A 20,380-nucleotide genomic window follows, 5' to 3' on the forward strand; every position below is an offset into this window, starting at 1 on the left:
TGACTGTTATCCCACGATTGATCGCAAGTTCAAAAAACTTTCTGGCCATTATCACACCACTGATCACATTTCCAAAGAACTTTCTGGCTATTACCGAAACTTTGGTAGATTTGCATGATTAGATTGTGGAGCGTATATGATCTCCAAAGAACGGCGGCCTTCTATGAACGAGCACCTAAACGGCGTGGGCTTGTTGTTCAACAGGACATTCGCTTATACCGGTATGAAGTCATATGATATGTACATCTATACGTTGAAACAGATATTCGTATACCAACCGTCAACCAACAAGAACGTTCCGGGTCAATAATCGTGAGGACAAGTCCCGAAATTATGTATAACACAAACGACCAAAGAACCAAAAAAGTATATAGTGTACGAAAATAGGACGGAATCATAAAAAGCGAAGCAATCAACAGCTTTCAATAATGTTGGAAAAACACAAGGTATGTTCTAGGCGACTGAGTGAAATCAGTATTCAAGTCGTGCACCATGCTAGAATATCAGTTGCACGATTTTAACAAAACCCAGTAACCATTACAGTTGTATAGAGACAAAATTAAATGGCAACCGATTTAGTTCATATTTAATATACTGCCAAGAAAGTGTTTTTGGGCCAAGTACAAACCTGAAGGCTTGCCTTAAACCAATAAAGTTAAATCTGGAATTAAATCTTGAGACGGTTTTGAACAACCGGGCTCAGGGGGGAATCACGATGATACGTATATACGGCAGATATAAGAATCCTAAACGCATGTGGTCACGCAGCTATGTAGGCAACTTGTCCACTTTTGTATATATATATATATATATATATATATATATATATATATATATATATATATATATATATATATATATAAACCGGCAAAGCTGTACACCCTTGTGGTATTGTCAAAGTGATCCAATTTCATCATTTAGTTATTTATTTGATTGGTGTTTTACGCCGTATACTCAAGATTATTTCACTCATACGACAGCGGCCAGCATTATGATTGGGGAGCGGGGGTGGGAGGCGTTGCTGACAGATCTTCCAACGTACAGCCGGACGCTCACTTGTGACATGTTTTTGAAACCAAGAACTAAAATGATGAGAGGTGAGGAATATCGATTGTCAAATACTACAAAAAATACAATAACGCGACAACGTAAATAATATAATACATGTATGAACATAGAATGGTGGACAGAAGGTCGAGGAAAACAAATGACGTATAAAAATCACTCATGAATGGCCACAAAACACGAGATTTTATACCAGTCGTCTCAACTACAGGCCTATAGAGGCCGAACGCTATTCGCTGTATTTCCTTCCTATAAACTCTCCCCAAGTAGCACAAAATGCAATCTGTGAGTTTTTAAGAGTGCATGATTCATGGTATTATTGTTTGCATGAGTGTATTTAATTGCAATTAACCTCTTCGTTTCAATTTTCCTGCAGGCCATTTCGTTTCACGCTCTAGTTGGAGAACGTATCCATATTACGTGAAAGCTGTCTGCACTATACATGTAGGTTGATTCAGATTCGTTTCTCGGTAGGGAAAAAGATGTTCTGTTCAGGTTCTATAGTCATGTGATCTGAGGTTCTCGATGAACGAAGCCACTTACATTTAACACTGTACGTATGACGAGGATTGCCTGCACTTAGAAAAATTACTTGTGCCTGATCAGTTTTATTAAATGTTTATGTTTCAACGCTATTCACAAGTGTTCAGATTCCAACTCCATTAAAAGTGTTCAAGTGTTGGTTTAAGGTGTTGATTTACCATCTTTGAAATGTGAACACTTTGAAAAATGTTAAAACATTACCATTTTAGAACTGACCAGATAACTCTTATAAGAGCAGTCAGTCCTCGTGATCTTTACAGTGTTAAATGTAACACTTTAGTTTTAAGAGTGAATGAATAATATACATGGCGTATAGCCTCTCCACAACCGCATTATACCAGACATACAGGGGCGATCTTATCCTATATGTCTGACATTTCAATAGAGGCATTCCCAGCCGTGTTGCATAAGTGGGCATTACGCTGTATAGGCCTACAGCTTGAACCGCAATCTCCATTACACAAGCAGCGTGTAAAATGTATTTGATTGGTGTTTACGCCGTATTCCAGAATATTTCACATATACAACGGCCGCCATTATTTTGGTTAGAGGAAACCGGCACAGCCAGGGGGAAACCAACGACCATCCGCATGTTGCTGTCAGGCCTTTCTACGTATGGTCGGAGAGGAAGCCAGCATGAGCTTGACTTGAACTTACGGCCACCGCATTGATGAGAGGCTCCTGGACCATTGCGCCACGGTGACGTGCGACAATACGACAGTTCCTTTCATAGCCAGGCAATATACACGTCGTATGGCTAGGTGTATAGATAAGTACCTCCCATTTCCCATACCTTATATATAAACGTCTGTTACACTGGAAGCCACAGTCAATTCCAATTAACGTACAGTTAGTTTCCTTTTTTGGATTATATACATTTTTTCCCCGCTAATCGCTTTGAAAAGAAGCTTACCGGACAAGCATGAATCGCCATTAAATATATGTACCACACAACTGTCAGCTGACACCAAAATATACACTTTATTCTACTTCATTTAATGGCTCCGTACACAAATAACATTCGAATTTATCAGGAAATTAAAGAGGAAAAACACTGTAAAGATTGTGTGACAAAACATGACGACTGGAATCACAAGATTAAAACAGATAAACTCATTGTTTTACCACAGCCAATAAACATTGTAACATATCGATATATATAAATGACCGATGTATAATTTTATTTTAACACAATGTTATTGGGATGTATTTTTTTTATAGGGGATTGAAAAGAGAAGTCATGTGGTTTGCACTGCAAAGCTGCATGGGATGGCATTTATTAAGCAACTTAAGAGTTAAGTCATATATAAATATAAAGCCAAACTCAGAAGAGAAAAGATTAATTGTGGTTGGTGTATTGTTGTGCATGCATTAAAGAATTAGTGTACAAATTTAAAACTTCCTAGAGTAAGACATTTAAATGTAGTTTTGTTTTAATTTTTGCCTTCATAAATTTGGGACCATGCATACAGTTTCTTCAAAAGGGTAATAAAGTAAGCCAGACATAAATCTTGTATCCGCTGTATCATCCTAATAAACAAAGTACATGCTATACTAGAGTTCACACCAACTAACACCCTATTGAAAAACCTGGCTCCGATAGACACTGTATACAAAATTATTGAAATACATGCATAATTATCCGTAATTGATAACTTTTCTCATAAATCATGACGTCTTGCGGCCTGAAGTGAATTGCAAAAAAAAAAAAATGTAATAGATTTACACGCATTGGTGGACACACGCACAGTCTGCTATTTTCTTTGCACTCCTAACTACACTGGCTTATCAAACTAGCGTCACTGTGAAACGTATTGTCCTCACACTAGTAAATGTTCGTATAAAAATACTTATAAATGTAAAAATTATATATAAATATAAACTATTCACATTTTGATGCCTCTCCTTTCAAAATCCTCATATTTCCACATAGCACATATACACAATTTCCATGTACACTTGATATTTCACGTACACACCAATGGAATTAAAATCTGGAGATTTTTTTTGTCAGTACTGAGATCCAGTGTCAGCAGTTAAGCCTAAAGAAATGCACAGTGGCGTGGGTACGTTTACACAAGAGTAGTATATAGTTTAATATCCGAATATGAATTGTGGTCATGTAACAAAAATTTTATAGGTTTAAATTATGCATTTTCAAATTAAATTCAAAAATAGCTTTATGTAAACCACCCTGCGCTGGACGGTAAATGGACAGCTATATACACGCATGCACCACACCATATATATAGCCTGAACGCACATATACAAATATATCAGTTCATTTTGCATAAAACTGGTTGTTTCTCGTAAGTCCCGATGGCTGTATTTCAGGTATATAGTCCCTGCTGAGTATCATGTTGGTGGAGGGGTTAGACGTTATGTCGGCCAGGCCAACCTCGCTTACCCCCCATCAGATCACGGTCATAATGCACCTTGCTGTTAGGGAAGGCCTCATCTACACTTGTCAACACGTCTTTTTCTATTCGGCGAAAAAACTTCCTCGGTGTATATCCGTCTCGCATTGACCTACATACCGTGACAAGGGACGGCAGAATCCTCTTTTTTGTAGACTGTAAAAATGTTTGCAATAAATGCGTTCTCTGCTCAACTTCTTTCATGGTGGGAGAATGGAAAATGACAACGCTTCGATTAGGTGTATTGGCGCCGTGACAGGTGAGAAACACGCCTTCGTCCTCTGACCCAAAGTCATGAGCTTTCGGAGTAGTTCTAAAACAAAACCCCATTTCTCTGAGCTGACGCAACTGGTTAACGGTTAAACTATCTACGAGTTTGAAAAAGGGACCCCATAAACGAAATCGCTTGTTTCGCTGTCGGACACACGTAGATTCTACCAAAGCCGTATTTCTTCTGACTTTTGTCGTGTAAAATTCCAGATTGCCCTTTGGACAAGACGGTTTTTTCTCCAGCTCGCAAGATTTAACCCGAATCAGGGCGGATATCATTTCGGCTAGTACTTTGTCCACGGACGACTCTTCCTCGGTGGTTTCCGGGCAGAATATTTGGTCCACGAAACGGTCGATTTTATCGATGGTTACCATGGTGAGCTTCTGGTCTAGTACAGGTTGTACCGCGGCTTCACATCCATAGTAATCTTCGTCTATGTCCAAGATGACATTTTCACGTTCGCTGTCCGTCATGTTGTGGAACAGGGAACCATTCTGCGCCATTTCCAGAGCCACATCTTCGCGGATGATCTCCTGTACCATAACGGCCTGGATGTCACAGTCTTTTGGGTCGACCTTACTGGAGTCTTCTGGGGCCTCGGAGGTGATGTTGAGGAAGACACAGGACTTTGGGTTCATTTCTTCATCTGGTTCACACATACAGCAGGACTTGACACGAGTATTGTCCAGGTTCTTATACAACGTGTCCACCACGCCTAACAACATGGCGGACGCCTCGTATGGCTCTTCGTGGTTTTTGCTGTCCCATTTCGGCCAGATCCAAACGTACCGAGAAATGAGTCCACTCAAGACGGCTTCCTGAAACAACGACGCAACATGCAGCGTCAGCGATGTAGCTTTATTATTTGTACACTCACACATGCAATTTAAACAAAACTGTATCTGAGACCTTGGATAATTTTAAAATATAAACACCATATTGTTGGTTATTGATATGCCATTTTTCCGTAAATCGTGGGGTGCATGTGTTTATTACGAAAACCCAGCTGGAACCGATCTTTAAAGTAGATAAAGTTCTTTGAAGCTGATGCATGGCCCTTTTCTCTATTTCTTATGCTGCATTCTTGGATGACTCGCAAATGGATATATCAGTACCTTTGATTAAGATACGGATTAAGATTAAAGACTAAATTCATCATAGTCTTCTCTAACATGTGGATTCCAGACATGAACGCAATTTAAGAGCCTCCATTAACTATCAATTAATTCTACTTATTTCATAGGTGTTTAGTCCAGAATTTTTGGAGGAAACACGAGATAAAGCAGCGTCCTTCGTACCTGACGAACTGCCTGACTGAAAGCCATAGCCAAAGTAGCTGGAGGTGAAGTGCGGATCTAGTCTCGCAAGGCCTGTATACATGCAAGATACAATATACTCACCACGATGAAAGCGTCGTTCCTTTGCATCATTACCGTCAGGTGGTCCTTTGTCCTTGGATAGAAATCCTTTGGATAACCGTCGAAGAAAATCGGTGGTGCTGAGTCACTGTGACCGTCGATATGAATCTGATTATCGGGAAAAATAAACCCGTAAACATTCAATTCATCATTTAAGATAAACAATGCATTTGTTCATTTGAAGACATGAACCTTTTGGATTGAAATAATTTCTCACGCCGTGGACAAAACTTCCTATTTATTCAACGATATTAACGGAAATGACGGGTGTCTGGGGAAAAACAAACCATATTCCCATTTGATATTTGTTCTTTTTTCCTATCATAACTCAATCAACAAGTAATGTGTTAAGTCCTATACGCCATTAGATCTATCCTTCGATACTTACCAACAGATTGCCTTTAGGGTTCACGATACCGTCTTTCACTGCGGAGTACCAGTGAGGGATAACTATAAGGATACAAAAAGAATAGCACATATAAATAAGCTATGGTGGTTGATAGCGTCCATTTTTGAACACGCGCCAAACCGTGCCCTCCGTGGGGTCGCGGAGAGCGCGATTTTATTAAAGTCTCGACCATCGCGACCTTGGCGCCCCCGCGGAATTCGCGAAATGTTAAAACTCGTTTTTGTTGAAACCGTGCCCTCCCGCGGAGGTCGCGGAGGTCGCGGATCCGCGACCTCTGCGACCTCCGCGCCTTCCGCGACCTCCGCACCCCCGCGGAGGGCGCCGTTTTCTTAAAACCGCGCTTTCCGCGGGGGCGAGGAAGGCGCGGTAAAAATGGCCGCTATCAACCAACATAGTTGCTACACATGGAAATATTACACAGCAAAGGTAATACGATACATGCACACCTATATACCCATATAAAATGATATACATATAAAGTTCTTATTACGCATCTCCTTCGTGCATGGTAGAATGGTATATTTGGTTTTATATGTAACTATGGATGCATCAATCTAAATCAGTGATTAATGGGCATAATTCTTTTGAATTAAATATATTCATATGTTTAATTTTGAATGAAAACAAAGTGGTCATTACGAAGAAATAAAGGGTTGAATAGTACGTTATACATATTTATACTGTTTAATTTGTGAAAACAACATGTCAGTCATATTTCTGGTACAACTTATAGGCCTACCAATTTATATATTTGCATTGTTTTCTTAAATAACTTACGTCAGATTGAACATTATTTATGCTCAGTATTAATTTTGCCCATGTGTACAAATCTGGTTTCAGAAAATAAGAAATGGAATGAACTGAAGGCATAAATTAATTGATTGAGTAACTGACAGATTTATTTAGCGAGTGCTCGATTGGACCATGGTTTTCACTGAACAACAGCTATGATACATACAGCTTACACATAGGCCTTTATCTCTCTGAGTACAATTAACACACGACGCAGACGTTCGCCCATGTGACGCACCTTCTTAATTGTTTAGTTTCAAATGAGTTTCCGCAACTTACTGTCACTTTTTCTTATTTATACAAAACCACTCCAGGAAATGATCGCCTGTATCGTGACCTTTGCTTAAAAATTCCGTGTCTTTCAGTTTCCATTCTGCGCAGGATATTAAATACATGTGTACATACACTAAATCAAACTATAGTTACGTGACTTCATAGGTCAGAGTTTCTTTTCGTGACGACACGTTCGTTAAATCTTTTTTTTCCGGTTAAATTCGTGCGTTTATGACAGATATCTGTATGCATATACTGGACGATAATAATTGATTTCCGGGAAATATGTGTATTCTCCGTACAGGTTTTTCTGACATATATACACGATACACGATGACTGGGTTATGCATTCTAAAAATACAGTGTAGGCTACTGTCACTGATTTACATGTAGCTGATGACGTGTTCTGATTTACATGTAGCTGATGATGTGTTCTGGTTTATATCTCGCTGATGATGTGTTCTGGTTTGCATGTAGCTGATGATGTGTTCTGGTTTGCATGTAGCTGATGATGTGTTCTGTTTTACATGTAGCTGATGACGTGTTCTGATTTACATGTAGCTGATGACGTGTTCTGATTTACATGTAGCTGATGACATGTTCTGATTTACAGGTAGCTGATGACGTGTTCTGATTTACATGTAGCTGATGATGTGTTCTGATTTACATATAGCTGATAATGTGTTCTGATTTACATATAACTGATAATGTGTTCTGATTTATATTTAACTGGTGATGTGTCCTGGCTTACATGTAGCTGATGATGTATTCTAATTTATATGTGTTCTGATTTACATGTAGCTGATGATGTGTTATGATCTATATTTAACTGATGATGTGTTCTGATTTATATTTAACTGATGATGTCTCCATCATGTCTAAATATAATACATCTAATACGTCGGTTTGTAGAAGAATCAGCATTCTCATGAACTACCATTCTGAAGCCTTATTGTCAAGGACTTTTTTTCAGATTACCAAAAGTTCTACAAAGGCGATTTTACAGAGTTTTAGGTTTCTATTATATACATACGCTTGCGGCACTGCTTATATCCTTTGGATTTCTGAGAACAGTTGCAATGTCTCAAATAAAGGATGGGATGCCGACAAAGTTTTGTAATATTTGATTCATATATCCGTATTAGAAAACCTTGAAATACTCGTTTTCCGTCGTCCTGTTTCACGGGGCAATTTAAGTATGTTTAGATTAATCCATAGTTCGTATTTTCATCTAAGATCTATATAATCTTGTAATTTCGTGGAGATATACAACATCTTGAAAATCACTTTGCACAACAGGCGATTACACCATTGAGTGCGCATTCAAATAATCAGTTGAAGCCATACTCTTTACAGCGCATGCCCTCTCTCTAACATTAGCTCTACATCACTGCCACCACAAGCATATTTTGTACAGAAATCATGAACAACACCGAGGCAACTGAGGCCAACGTGACAGGAAGACAGGAAGTCATAAAACACAAAAAGCTCTGTGTCAACATTTGTTCCTAATACTACTTCATACACGTGCGTTCTCTTTATTGAAAGTGTTCACAGCATGAATCCAACTAATACATGAAACAATTTCATTGATGAATGCTGATTAAGTAACTCACGGTGAGGACACCAGTGGTGAGGCTAAGCCTTAACAATTTCGCATGCATTGTACAGGCTGCTGTGGTCAAGCTTGTCTAGCGTTGGCGTGATGTAAAGCGAATGAAAAGTGCGGTACATGCGCTGTGATAAGTATGAGCTGAAGCTGACATCAGATTCAGGCTCTTACTCAAAGCGATCGTGTGATAAATGTAAACTGATCAAAGGACCTGGTATGGTAAGGCGGGGAATCGGCCCCAGTGCAAGAAATAGTGCTTCTCATGGCGCAAAACTGACTATAGCTACGAGTGACAGCTGCAGACACACTCGTAAGGCTACTTGTATTTCAGATATGTTTCACTCTTCTTTTCCTGTTGTATGGCGAGCATAAAATTCCACACATACACTGAATCGTGGCTGGCAACAACTAGCGGATGGCCGTGGGTTTCCCCCGGGCTCTGCCCGGTTTCCACCCACTATAATGCTGGCCGCCATCGTATAAGTGAAATATTCTTGAGTACGGCGTAAAACACCAATCAAATAAATAAATCAATAAATAAATACACTGAAGCAATGCACAGGTCATAAACAAAGTAGTAGACTACTCAAGTCGTACAGAAATACCCTTTTCTTTTGAATCAGATAATGTAGAGTGGGGAAAATCACAGCACCATAAATGTTACTTTCTGAAAAATTATTGAGCACACAGTAATGCAACAATCAAGTCAATATATATATATAACATGTTAATGTTAATGATAGCTAAAGGGCCACATATGCTCTCATCCTGGATTCACGTATGATTTCACTGTATTTGCACCACGTTATGTAATACCATACCTGAACAATTATCCATTCTATTTCAGGATAAAGGGCCTCTGTTGCTCAGTTGGTTAGCGCGCTAGTGCAACGTAATGACGGTCTACCTGTGGACGGTCCTTTGTTTCCAAACACCGTGATGCTGGTCGACGTCGTATAAATGAAATATTCTTGAGTACAGCGTAAAACATCAATCAAATAAATAAATAAATAAAAAAACATGTTGCCAAAGAAAAATGAAGAGCCACAAAGATACGAACTCTTCCTCGGGGTGCTACCTGTTCTCCACAATGGCTTGGAGAGTTGCCTATACTATAAAGGATGCTTGAAAGGACTATGGCCAAAATCCGAATATTAAACTTGCCAAAACATGATATAACTGATTATATTATAAAGTTTAAGTTTTACATATGAAGACAAACGTTAACCAGAACGAAACTTCAACAGCACGTAGAAACACACATATGAAAGTTCCAGTAAAGATATTTTTCTGCTTAATGCTGATCTTTGTACTGTAAATGAAAGACAGTGCCTTTTTTAACGCAAAATTAGCTGTTTTCATCGAAAGTGCATTTTTAGCTTGTCACTATTAAGCATCCATCTCTTTTATGACCATATAACATTTATAGTTAATTCGACCAAGTTTTATACTTCTGATCTGGAAATTTACAAAACTGTACTGGAATTTTAAAATTTGCACTTTCTTATTGTACCTCTCTGGGGCCGATTCTCCGCATTACGGTATCAAGTACTTTCATGTACTCTACAAGGTATTTGTTTGAAACAGTCTATTTAAGGTTTACACCTTACCGCAGTTCCCAGACCATAATGCCACGAGCATTTAAGTGGGGAACGGTCTATGTACTCTGAAACTACTGTGCAGGAGCTGGGGAACAGACTATTTGCATGTTTGGGGTTGAATGTCGTCATATGATGAGTGAGTGACTGCTTTTTCAGTCATATGACGACGAAGGAACCCTTAGGGTGCATGTGATGTACCTCCTTGTTGCAGACGGAGGAGTCATTAGGTGTCTGTACATATATTATTACTTACATGGTTACTCTGTAATAGTATACGCAAATATATGGTGTCAATAATCCTCAAACGAGACAGCACGAAGTACCGTCTTTAAAGTCTTTAGTATGACCTGACTCGGGTGTGATCCCAGGCCTCCCGACTTTGAGGGGGGCGCTCTATCCATTACGCCACTTCAGCGGTTTAGGGCTGGGATACAGTATGATATACATTATATCTCAGGTACGAATGGTATACACTCAATAGTGGCAAAAATAATAAGCATCACATTTGTGTACATATATCCTTGGTACGTAAGTACCATTTTGTACAAAGTCGTTTTGAGATAAAACAGGTTTGAGAATCCCACCGTGGCAATTGTACCGTATGAAGGTGTACATTATAGCTATAGCCAATAGCGTTAATTATTGAGCCTTTATATGTAACGTCTTGACTGTATATTTTGGTGTATAGCCACATAAAGAATGGGGCGGTGCACAATCGAGTCTACATCACGAGAAGTTCATGTGCAATCAGTTAAATGTTATTTTCATTCTCAGATTATATAACCAGTTTACCGTTGACCAGATAGTTTAGTGGTATACTGGCATTTAGATTTTCTGACACTGAACACAAATGTTCCATGTGGAGGAAACCAGGGTGCCAAGGGTAAACAACAGTCCTTTGGCAAGTTATTGACGAACTTTCCCACGTGATGTACAGACTGGCATGCTATATTGGTGGTCAACAAGTGTGGTTTCTAACGAACTGTGAAACCCCGATCATGTTGTGATGTACAAACTGGCTTGCCATATTGGTGGTCAACAAGAGTGGTCTCCAACGAACTGTGGAAGCCGGATTATGGTGTGATGTACAGAACGCCATATTGGTGGTCAACAAGAGTGGTTTCCAACGAATTGTGGAAGCCGGATTATGGTGTGATGTACAGAACGCCATATTGGTGGTCAACAAGAGTGGTTTCCAACGAATTGTGGAAGCCGGATTATGGTGTGATGTACAGAACGCCATATTGGAGGTCAACAAGAGTGGTCTCCAACGAACTGTGGAAGCCGGATTATGGTGTGATGTACAGAACGCCATATTGGTGGTCAACAAGAGTGGTTTCCAACGAATTGGGGAAGCCGGATTATGGTGTGATGTACAGAACGCCATATTGGAGGTCAACAAGAGTGGTCTCCAACGAACTGTGGAAGCCGGATTATGGTGTGATGTACAGAACGCCATATTGGTGGTCAACAAGAGTGGTTTCCAACGAACCGTGGAAGTCGGATCATGGTGTGATGTACAGAATGCCATATTAGAGGTCAATAAGAGTGGTCTCCAACGAACTGTGGAAGCCGGATTATATTGTGATTTACAAACTAGCTTGCCATATTCATGGAAAACAACTGTGCTCTGCAACGAACGGTGAAGGCTGGATCATGTTGTCACGTACAAACTGGCATGCCATATTGGTGGAAAACAAGTGTGGTCAACGAACCGAAGACTGCTTAGACGTCCAAGGTCAAGACCTCACAAATCTTGGAGAGCAGGAGAATCTACTGCACCGAATATATGCATGCACATACAGAGTATGGCGTTTAACGACAGTCAAACAAAGTATGTGCGAAAAACGAAATTTTAAGACATAGTATATACCATGCAGTTTGATTAGAAATGCAAAATCAAGGCGAATACATTGAGGAGCAAGTCTCCATACACGCTGCATAACATGAGCACTGAAAACTGATCCACGACATACACGCTGAATTCAGATATGTATAATTTGCATATATGCACACAAACATAAATTAATTTAACACTCAGGAATTATACAATGAAAAAATTAATCGGTTAATTTTAACAGGAAGTCTATTGTCTGAGTGATGCTAGATTGTATTGCTATTATAACATAGTCTGTCATATTCAAGGTAATACCTTGTTAGTCAAATAGAATAACACAACATGTACGTTATATTTAACAGAACAATTTACTGCAATAGCAAAATACATTCTGGCATCGCTCAGACAACAGACTTTCTGTTAAATTAACCGATTAGTTTTTGAGTTATTGTCCATATCCGTATATAACTTTTATAAGCCTTACCTTCATGGTGTTCCTCGACCACGACAATTGGAATTGTCCCCCACTCGTGTAATAACCGTGAGTGGGAGAGTTTGTTCTGTGCTGAGAAATGACGCGAACCCTTACCCAGGGTGTCTCGGACCCCAGGGGAAAGGCTTGGGGCACTCCCTCCCAGGTAAACGAGGCCACAGATAGCGAGAGTCAGGAAAATACCAGCGGCTATTGCAGTGTTCCGGGGACGGAATCTTAACACGTTCATGGTTGAACAGCCGGTCTGGAGCGATCTATCAACCTGAAAAAGATTCCTGTTAATGCTGACATCAATGCAAGTTTACATAAACTGTCGCTGTATGCTAGCTGGTAGAGCTACGCGGACACGGATGTGTGCACAACACCGGAAAAAAAAGCCCGGAGGTATTCTAGAGCCGTACTGCGATTGCGACGTGGAAGTTAAGATTGCTCGACTTGAATATACCGAGGTCATTTGTTCAACTAGATGTCTAGTCGGTTTCTAGCCAACTCGGTTTCTAAACTTCCGCGTGCGGCTGTGACGTATTCCAGTACAACCCGTGCATTGGAGATCAGCGGGGCACGGGGACTCCCCCTCTTCCCTGCAAGCTCCGAGGTCCGGTTTTCATTGTCGACACTGACTGGCTGTATTTTCCCTGATCCGTAACACAATACTGACCAGACTCGAACGCGTATATAGCCTGTACTGAATGAACAGAACTCATGACAGCCAATGCATTGTATTCAACACTGTTAGAGTGACCCATTTAAAATATATGTAAAAGTATACATGTGCAGGAACAAACAGAAGATTTCTCCACAATAGGAAAGAACATTACTTAAGTTCATACTAAATTAAGGCGTCAGTGTAAGATTTAAACACGGTATATGCTACATACATTTCCATGTATAAATGTTTGCATTTGTCAATTCTGCGCTTTGTGGGGAGATTTAGGCTAGTTCTCTGCAAATGTTAGTTGGCTTTGAATGAACGCAGTAAATATAGGAGTCCGCTTTTACAACACTTACTGCTGTTTACCTCCCTTAGTTCGGTATTTAGTTAGATATAATATTATACTCTCGAAAGAGTCCTGATATAAAATAAATCAACATATCTGACTGTAAGAATATTTGTAAGAAAACCCTCTTGTGTATTCATAGATTGTAACACACTAGCCTATAGTTTGCTACATCAGGAACTATAAGATACCAGTAAAAATCGCTTTGTAAGATGCCTTCAATCTTGCGTTTTTGAAGGAGTAATAATTTCTTGTACACGCGGTGTTTTATAATCTCTTTCCAATTTTCCAATTTACAAAATAAATGTGTACTGATAAACAATGTCTAGCCTAACCACGTGTATACCATTTCAGTAAACGCTTTACAATGCACGTTTTTTTTTTTTATTTTTTTTTTTTTAGGGTCGGGGGTGGGGGCTTTAGGAGCATTTATTTTTCGGTAAGTAAAGTGGAAAGCGTTACACCATCACTAACTTCGTACCAAACTGGTCGTGACTTACTCACTACTTTAAGCTGAGGGGGTGGATATCTTTATTTTTTTTGGTGCCCGGGGGGCGTGTAATTTGCCACCATTTAAGCATTTACAGTCAGAATAAAACCCTAGCTGAGGTAAATTTACAAGATGCCGTATTTCACCGGCCACGTAACCATTTCCCATTTATATGTATAACACTGTCACCGCTGTTCTGGTTTTACTCTGCATTTTGTGGGTGTTTTATATGCAGGATTCGAGAATTTTCGAGGCGTTCGCTGTCACTGGACGGTCTTACCTGCTCGGCTTAGATATGGTGCCCCCTCCCCTTACACCGCTAGGCCTGTCAGGTATACAAAGAATGGGATAGCACTTAATGGATTAATTCGGAACAAAAGCAAATTTTCCAAACCGTCCCAAGCTGTCCATAGCATTATGACAGCTTACTGACCTGTAAGCCTATTATAAAATGCCGTTTTGCGTTTTATACCACATGCATAGACCTACATATGAAGTTATGCACACCTCGAGTCATTAGCAAACATGTCACATGTATAATTGGTTAAATCTTGGATTAAGAGACGTCTCTTAATTCCTGGTTAAACGATGAAATATGAAAAAACAAACACGGTCACTCTTCTTCTTTCAGAATAATAATATGAAATGTGTTCTTTTCTCTATTGTTTGAAATATGCATGTTGTGTCTGTTCGATTTTCTACTCTGCTACTCATATGGAATAGTCTAATATATAAAGCAAGACAGTCTTTTCAATTTTCTACATCGTTGCATTATTCCAAGACCAGTTTCGATGTTTCGTTCTAAACACGGATAATGTGAATACTATTACACCGGGTGAGAACAAAAGCTCTGAACTGTTGTTGAAGAACAATGTAAACAATTAGAAAGTGTTTCCTCATTTGTTCTTATCCTTGATCTCACCGCATTGTCACATCGTAATATTGAAAAAGACTGCTCACTTAAACCATGCAAGTTGTTACTTAGATAGTAATGGCTAATCACATACATATTTCATTACCGATTGACATGTATGTTATTTTACAGGCAAAATACATCAATTTTATGACTAAAATCAGTATGTCACATTTGCATGTCTATGTTTGGCATATAGTCAACCTCGCATTTTATTGTTCACATGCGTGAGCGCATGTAATCAATGCTCTATACTGTCCAATGGGTGTATTTGGCATAGGCCTATACGCTAATAATCAACTTTGTATATTCGTCAATCTCGCATGTTATTATTCATGTGTTTGACATACACACTTCATATCGCATGTTTTTGAATTACTTTCATCAATTACAACATTTACTGTTTAATTCATTGCTAAAACTGAATCTCACTACGATATGACTGGAATACAATGCCGATGTGGCACACAATTCAAGGGAAGCAACTTTTGTGTTCCAGTTGAAGATACCCGAATGGAACTCAAAAAAGTTTATATAATCAATTTTTCGCACAGCACTATATGCCAAAACGTGTGACTGGCAATTTTCTCTACAATATACATGTAACTAACTTAACCAAGTATAACCCCCTTTTTTAACAACCAATTGCCGTTTCACGGACGGAAAAAGGAAAACAGAGTAATTCAGTGTAACCACCGGTGAATCTGTCATACATTCTTAAGTGGCAATAGCAGTGATATAAGTATACAACGTTTCGTACATAGCAGATTTGTGACCATATTGTAGAACAATCCTATGGAAGGCGACAACATTATGAGGAGTGTAGAAGGACATGTGCACTTTGAAAGTTGTTGAAACCTGCACTAAGAAGAGTACAGTAGTCAGTCCTGAAACCGGCACTGTGAACAGTATAGATTTATTTGATTCGTGTTTTACGCCGTCCTGAAGAGTACGGATGTAGGTCATGAAACTTGCGCTGTGAAGAGTATAGAAGTGAGTCCTGAAACCGGCACTATGAAGAGTATAGAAGTAAGCGTTGTAAATTGCACCGTGAAGAGTATAGATGTCAGTTCTGCAGCATGCACTGCGAAGAGTGATGGAAGTTAGTCTTGAAACCTGTACTGCTAAGGATAATGGAATGAAATCGGCATTGCGAAGAGTATAGGAGTATGTCATGAAACCTACATTCTGTAGAGTAGGCCTATAAAAGTGAGTCCTGAAACTTGTACTGTGAAGGGTATAGAAGTGAGCCTTGAAGGCTGCTCTGTCAAGTGTATAGAAGTGTCCTGAAACCTGGACTGAAGACTGATAGACAAAAAGGGCAAAACGAAAAACAAAATCCACCCGAATTGCATGGCTCAGTGTGTAAGTTGTGCGAAGTGCGGTTTCAATCCAGGCCTTGGATATAAAATTCAATGGATTCACCGCCGCCATGGCTTTTAATTAATAGTGAGCATCACTCTTGTGACTGTTAACTCCGTGGGTTACTTACAACGGTTTTCTCCATGCATCATATAAGTGTAAGTATAAGTCGTATAAGTGAAACATTCTTGGGTATACCGTTAAGCAACAAATGAAACAGATAAATAAATAAATAAGAAATATACACATTTCATCGTTTTTATCACATGGGTTTAATTGATATAGCAATCTGTTTCCAATGCCGTTGTGTTAATCCACTGTAAGTAAATGAGAAGTAGGAGCGAAAGAAAACATGTGTCTGCCTGTGCTGAGAAGTGTCCTCTTGTCAGAAATATCGAGTACCTCTTTGAAGGAAATGGGAAAAACACGAGTAGTCCTTTGATCAGGAATTCCACGCTGTTGTCAAAGACGATAATAAAATCTGTTTTACATTGAAACGAACTATTACGAATCGGTGTTGCGTGTCGTCGTGCGAATAAGAGAATGAGACATCCTAGGCCTATTTTGTCTGACCCTTTTAACTAGTCCTTATAATGTCTTCGCTTTAAGTTTTGGATGTCCATTGTTACCAGAACATGCATGATCTATTCTTTGTGTGTGAATGCTCTCACATACAAAAGGTGTAAGACTGTTGCCTTAGATGAAAACCTGGCCTGCGTATACCAGACAAGGTTGCATGTACGTCCTGTTGGTGCCTTAAACTACACATGTTCTCATTATATTTCCTCTTTGGAAAGTGTGTTTTTGTCAAGACTATTGACAGGTTCATACCTTTAGAAAGATAATCGTTAAAAGTACTGGAGTTGTAGAGGACTGCCACAACAGTTAATTTTTCGAAAACCCACGACTTTACCTTGACCTCGAACATGTCTGATTCCTACAGAAACAACTAGCTGTTTAGAAGCAATTCGTGCACAATTCAGTTTGCCGTATACTGAGCGTGGGTGTTTTCAACTGCTGGTATACACTAAAGGCAAAGATAACGGCAGTTTTACCCGATATTCTGAAGGCTATACAGATCACTATTAAGGTCTCCAGGGTCTCTTTTCCATACCTCATCCAATTAGAACCTATTATTCCACTGTGCAAAACATCTTAATCAGTGTAGAATTATACATGGTCAAAATTTATTCTGGCATAATACACACCTTCTGTGGCTGTATATAGATGCTGTCTTGATTGCTCTTTACTGTCAAATAATTCAGCTGCATGAGACGCTGTACTTTGTTGTCTTGCTCTCCTAGAATGATTGTCTCCTATTTATTCTCTGGTTTATTACGGTAGATTTTCTTATTTGCTGGTTGTTTATCCTATGAGCTGATGCAGCGGTATTTTTATTTATTTCATTTTTATTTATTTTTTTGATTTTTCATCTTGCAGTTATCTGGAGTTGGTTTTGGTTTTTTTCTTGATTAACCCTAGATGGGGACTAGAAGTAAATGTATATGATGTATTTGCTCAGTATATTACTTAATATTTTTTTAGGATATTTGCTTAGATCTATTCATGAAGTCCGACATGCTCATACCCCCGTATTGTATGAAAGGATGTTCTCAGTAATACTGGCAAGACCCATATCTACAACAACCTAAAACATCAGTTCCCAAAGGAATATTTAAGAAAAAAATATACAAAGAGTAAGTAAAGTTGGTGAGAATTCAAGAGAAAAGCAAACACCCGTTTTCGGTGATGCAGGAAAGACATTCTTTACGATAGCCCACAGTCAGTGAACAATTTCCAGGTGAAATATAAATATAGGTGTCTCAGGCGCGCTTAACGTGTTGATGTAATAAACATTCATGCTTAGACAACCCCTATAGCCCCGGGCTAAGCGGAGTTATGTACAACTATGTTACATATCGCCAGAGGACCTGAGAACTCTGTCCTTCTTTGTTAGAAAGAGTGTATTATATATGCAATGGGATCGATATTGGCACTGTTATGTTATGACCAAAGTAATGTTGAGCCTAATACAAGCAAGCAAATGAGACGAGATCGCTCGATTTCGTTTAAACTATTGAGGAACTCAAAAGGGTAGTATAAATCGTATAATAAAAGTATAAACAATAGGTTGTTGTTAGAAACACAAAAATACAACGTGAAATTTGTGTACTCATGTTGTCTGCCTTACAATTATTTCTGTGGTAATTTGAGAATTTGTCTTTGACATTTTTCTCTTGTGGGATGAGATTTTTCGTTTCCCAGGTGCATGCTTGTCATGACTTTTTCTAAGCGCCTATATAACAGTACATTTCATGTTTACCTCAGTGACCCCACGGCAGGCCTTTCAGTCAGAATCTTACAGGGGTGTATATGTTATTCACCCTTTCAAGTTTGTAGAATAACCAATTATGGCTAAACGCCAGGTCGACACTATACATCATAGTCATATATCATATATAGTGACCATGTTTGTAGAAGATTACTTTTTGTGAACAAACTGGGGCAGGCGTGTGTATACACTGACTGATTGGGAAATCGTCGGTTAGAGGTCAAACCAATATCGGACAATTATTCCTCGTTTACATACATTGTAATTCGCTTTGTAGACTGTCCACTAGATCGACAGTTCGCATATATGTATGAGGATTTAGGGTAGACTCAACAACTGCTCCACTATTTATAACGATTCCGCGCTGTTCAGTTTGGAAGAAGACACCTGTCTAGCTTTAATACTTTTGTATACCAAGATACTCCAACGTGCATCTGGCCACATAACAACCGAAGAATGTCTAATAATATATGTGGTTTTGCTGTATACCTATGTATATGTGCACATGGGTCACCAACTTGTACTGTATACGAAGAATCTTACTGGCGAATGACGGACATTTACTGGGGATAAGCTTTGGTATACTCAGCCATCCGGAACGTCTGCTGAGGAGGGCTAATAACGGACCATTCAGTTCGATTATCCCGTTACCCTTGAGATTTGAGCGCAAACCCCAGTTAATTAAACTGTACGAGGACAGATGGACTTGTAACAGGGTATTTACAAGCTGTTCATGAATTTGTTTATGGCGTTCGACATTCGAATCTGCCTTTGCACGGATGCTGCGTGTTGACAGTTTGGTCGTTAAATATTAAGGAGCCAGCTGTCCTGTTTAAACAACTGATTTGCGGGGTATAACTGGCTGATCGATGAGGTGATAATACCAACTGAGTATGTAGTCACTTCGCAAGGATTAGAAAGTGGGAGTGTAACAACAGGTCGAAACTCTATAGATCGATAGATCGATATAACCGTCGCACTTTGAACAAGGCTTCATTTACCTGTCCACGCACCTGTTAATTAGTTTAATTGCTATGTACAGCGTACGACAGCTTGACTGGCGCACACGTGCTCGTCTGATTGACCATGGACTTGACTTACCAATTGTTGGCGGCGGTAAACTGTGCTTTTAGGTTTCTGCAGGTGGAGGTGTCTGGGCGAGTACACGACACAACACGCTCGGCGATCCACCCACAGACAGATTTATGCGCTGACGGACATAGCTCATCACATCGCCGATGTCTCTCTGTGTGCAAACAGCCGCACTGAAATCAAGACGCACCAGTTATCTCCGAGCGGCCTGCACACTGGGGTCAACATGTCCAGGTGTATAACCGGATGTCGTTACGGCCTTTGCAACAAGATACCTCATGATTTCCACCAGATTCTGGTCAACAGAGTGGCGAGATGTAGCGCGTGCAGAGCTGGCAGCGGACGCAAGAAATGCAGAGACGTTTGTACTTTTTCAACCGGAGTTATACGAAGATTAATTGGCAGAATTTTTTATTTCGTCATCTCCATCACAGTTTTACTCCGCATATTTTTACGAAACAT

The 20,380-nt window shown here is 39.5% G+C and overlaps 1 protein-coding gene across 1 annotated transcript; it reads right to left on the reverse strand.

The window, feature by feature from the left end:
* Nucleotides 1-2,570: 2,570 nt before the first annotated feature.
* LOC135471601 (uncharacterized) lies at nt 2,571-13,177 on the reverse strand. The gene is made up of 4 exons (XM_064750893.1): nt 12,723-13,177; nt 6,103-6,164; nt 5,697-5,822; nt 2,571-5,114 (listed from the first exon to the last, which is right to left on the reverse strand). Exons 1-4 carry the CDS (start codon nt 12,958-12,960, stop codon nt 3,981-3,983), a joined length of 1,560 nt encoding a protein of 519 aa, XP_064606963.1. The 5' UTR covers nt 12,961-13,177; the 3' UTR covers nt 2,571-3,980.
* Between the last annotated feature and the right edge of the window lie 7,203 nt (nt 13,178-20,380).

Source organism: Liolophura sinensis, chromosome 1 (assembly GCF_032854445.1).
Source record: "Liolophura sinensis isolate JHLJ2023 chromosome 1, CUHK_Ljap_v2, whole genome shotgun sequence".
NCBI classification, from domain to species: domain Eukaryota; kingdom Metazoa; phylum Mollusca; class Polyplacophora; order Chitonida; family Chitonidae; genus Liolophura; species Liolophura sinensis.

What these genes read in the sequence shown, in the direction of transcription:
- LOC135471601 (XM_064750893.1), bottom strand. Translation starts at nt 12,960, where the DNA reads ATGAACGTGTTAAGATTCCGTCCCCGGAACACTGCAATAGCCGCTGGT. An exon ending in GGTCGAGGAACACCATGAAG is followed by an intron (nt 6,165 to 12,722) that starts GTAAGGCTTATA and finishes GTATCCTTATAG; the next exon opens with TTATCCCTCACTGGTACTCC. An exon ending in GGAACGACGCTTTCATCGTG is followed by an intron (nt 5,115 to 5,696) that starts GTGAGTATATTG and finishes TCGTTGTTTCAG; the next exon opens with GAAGCCGTCTTGAGTGGACT.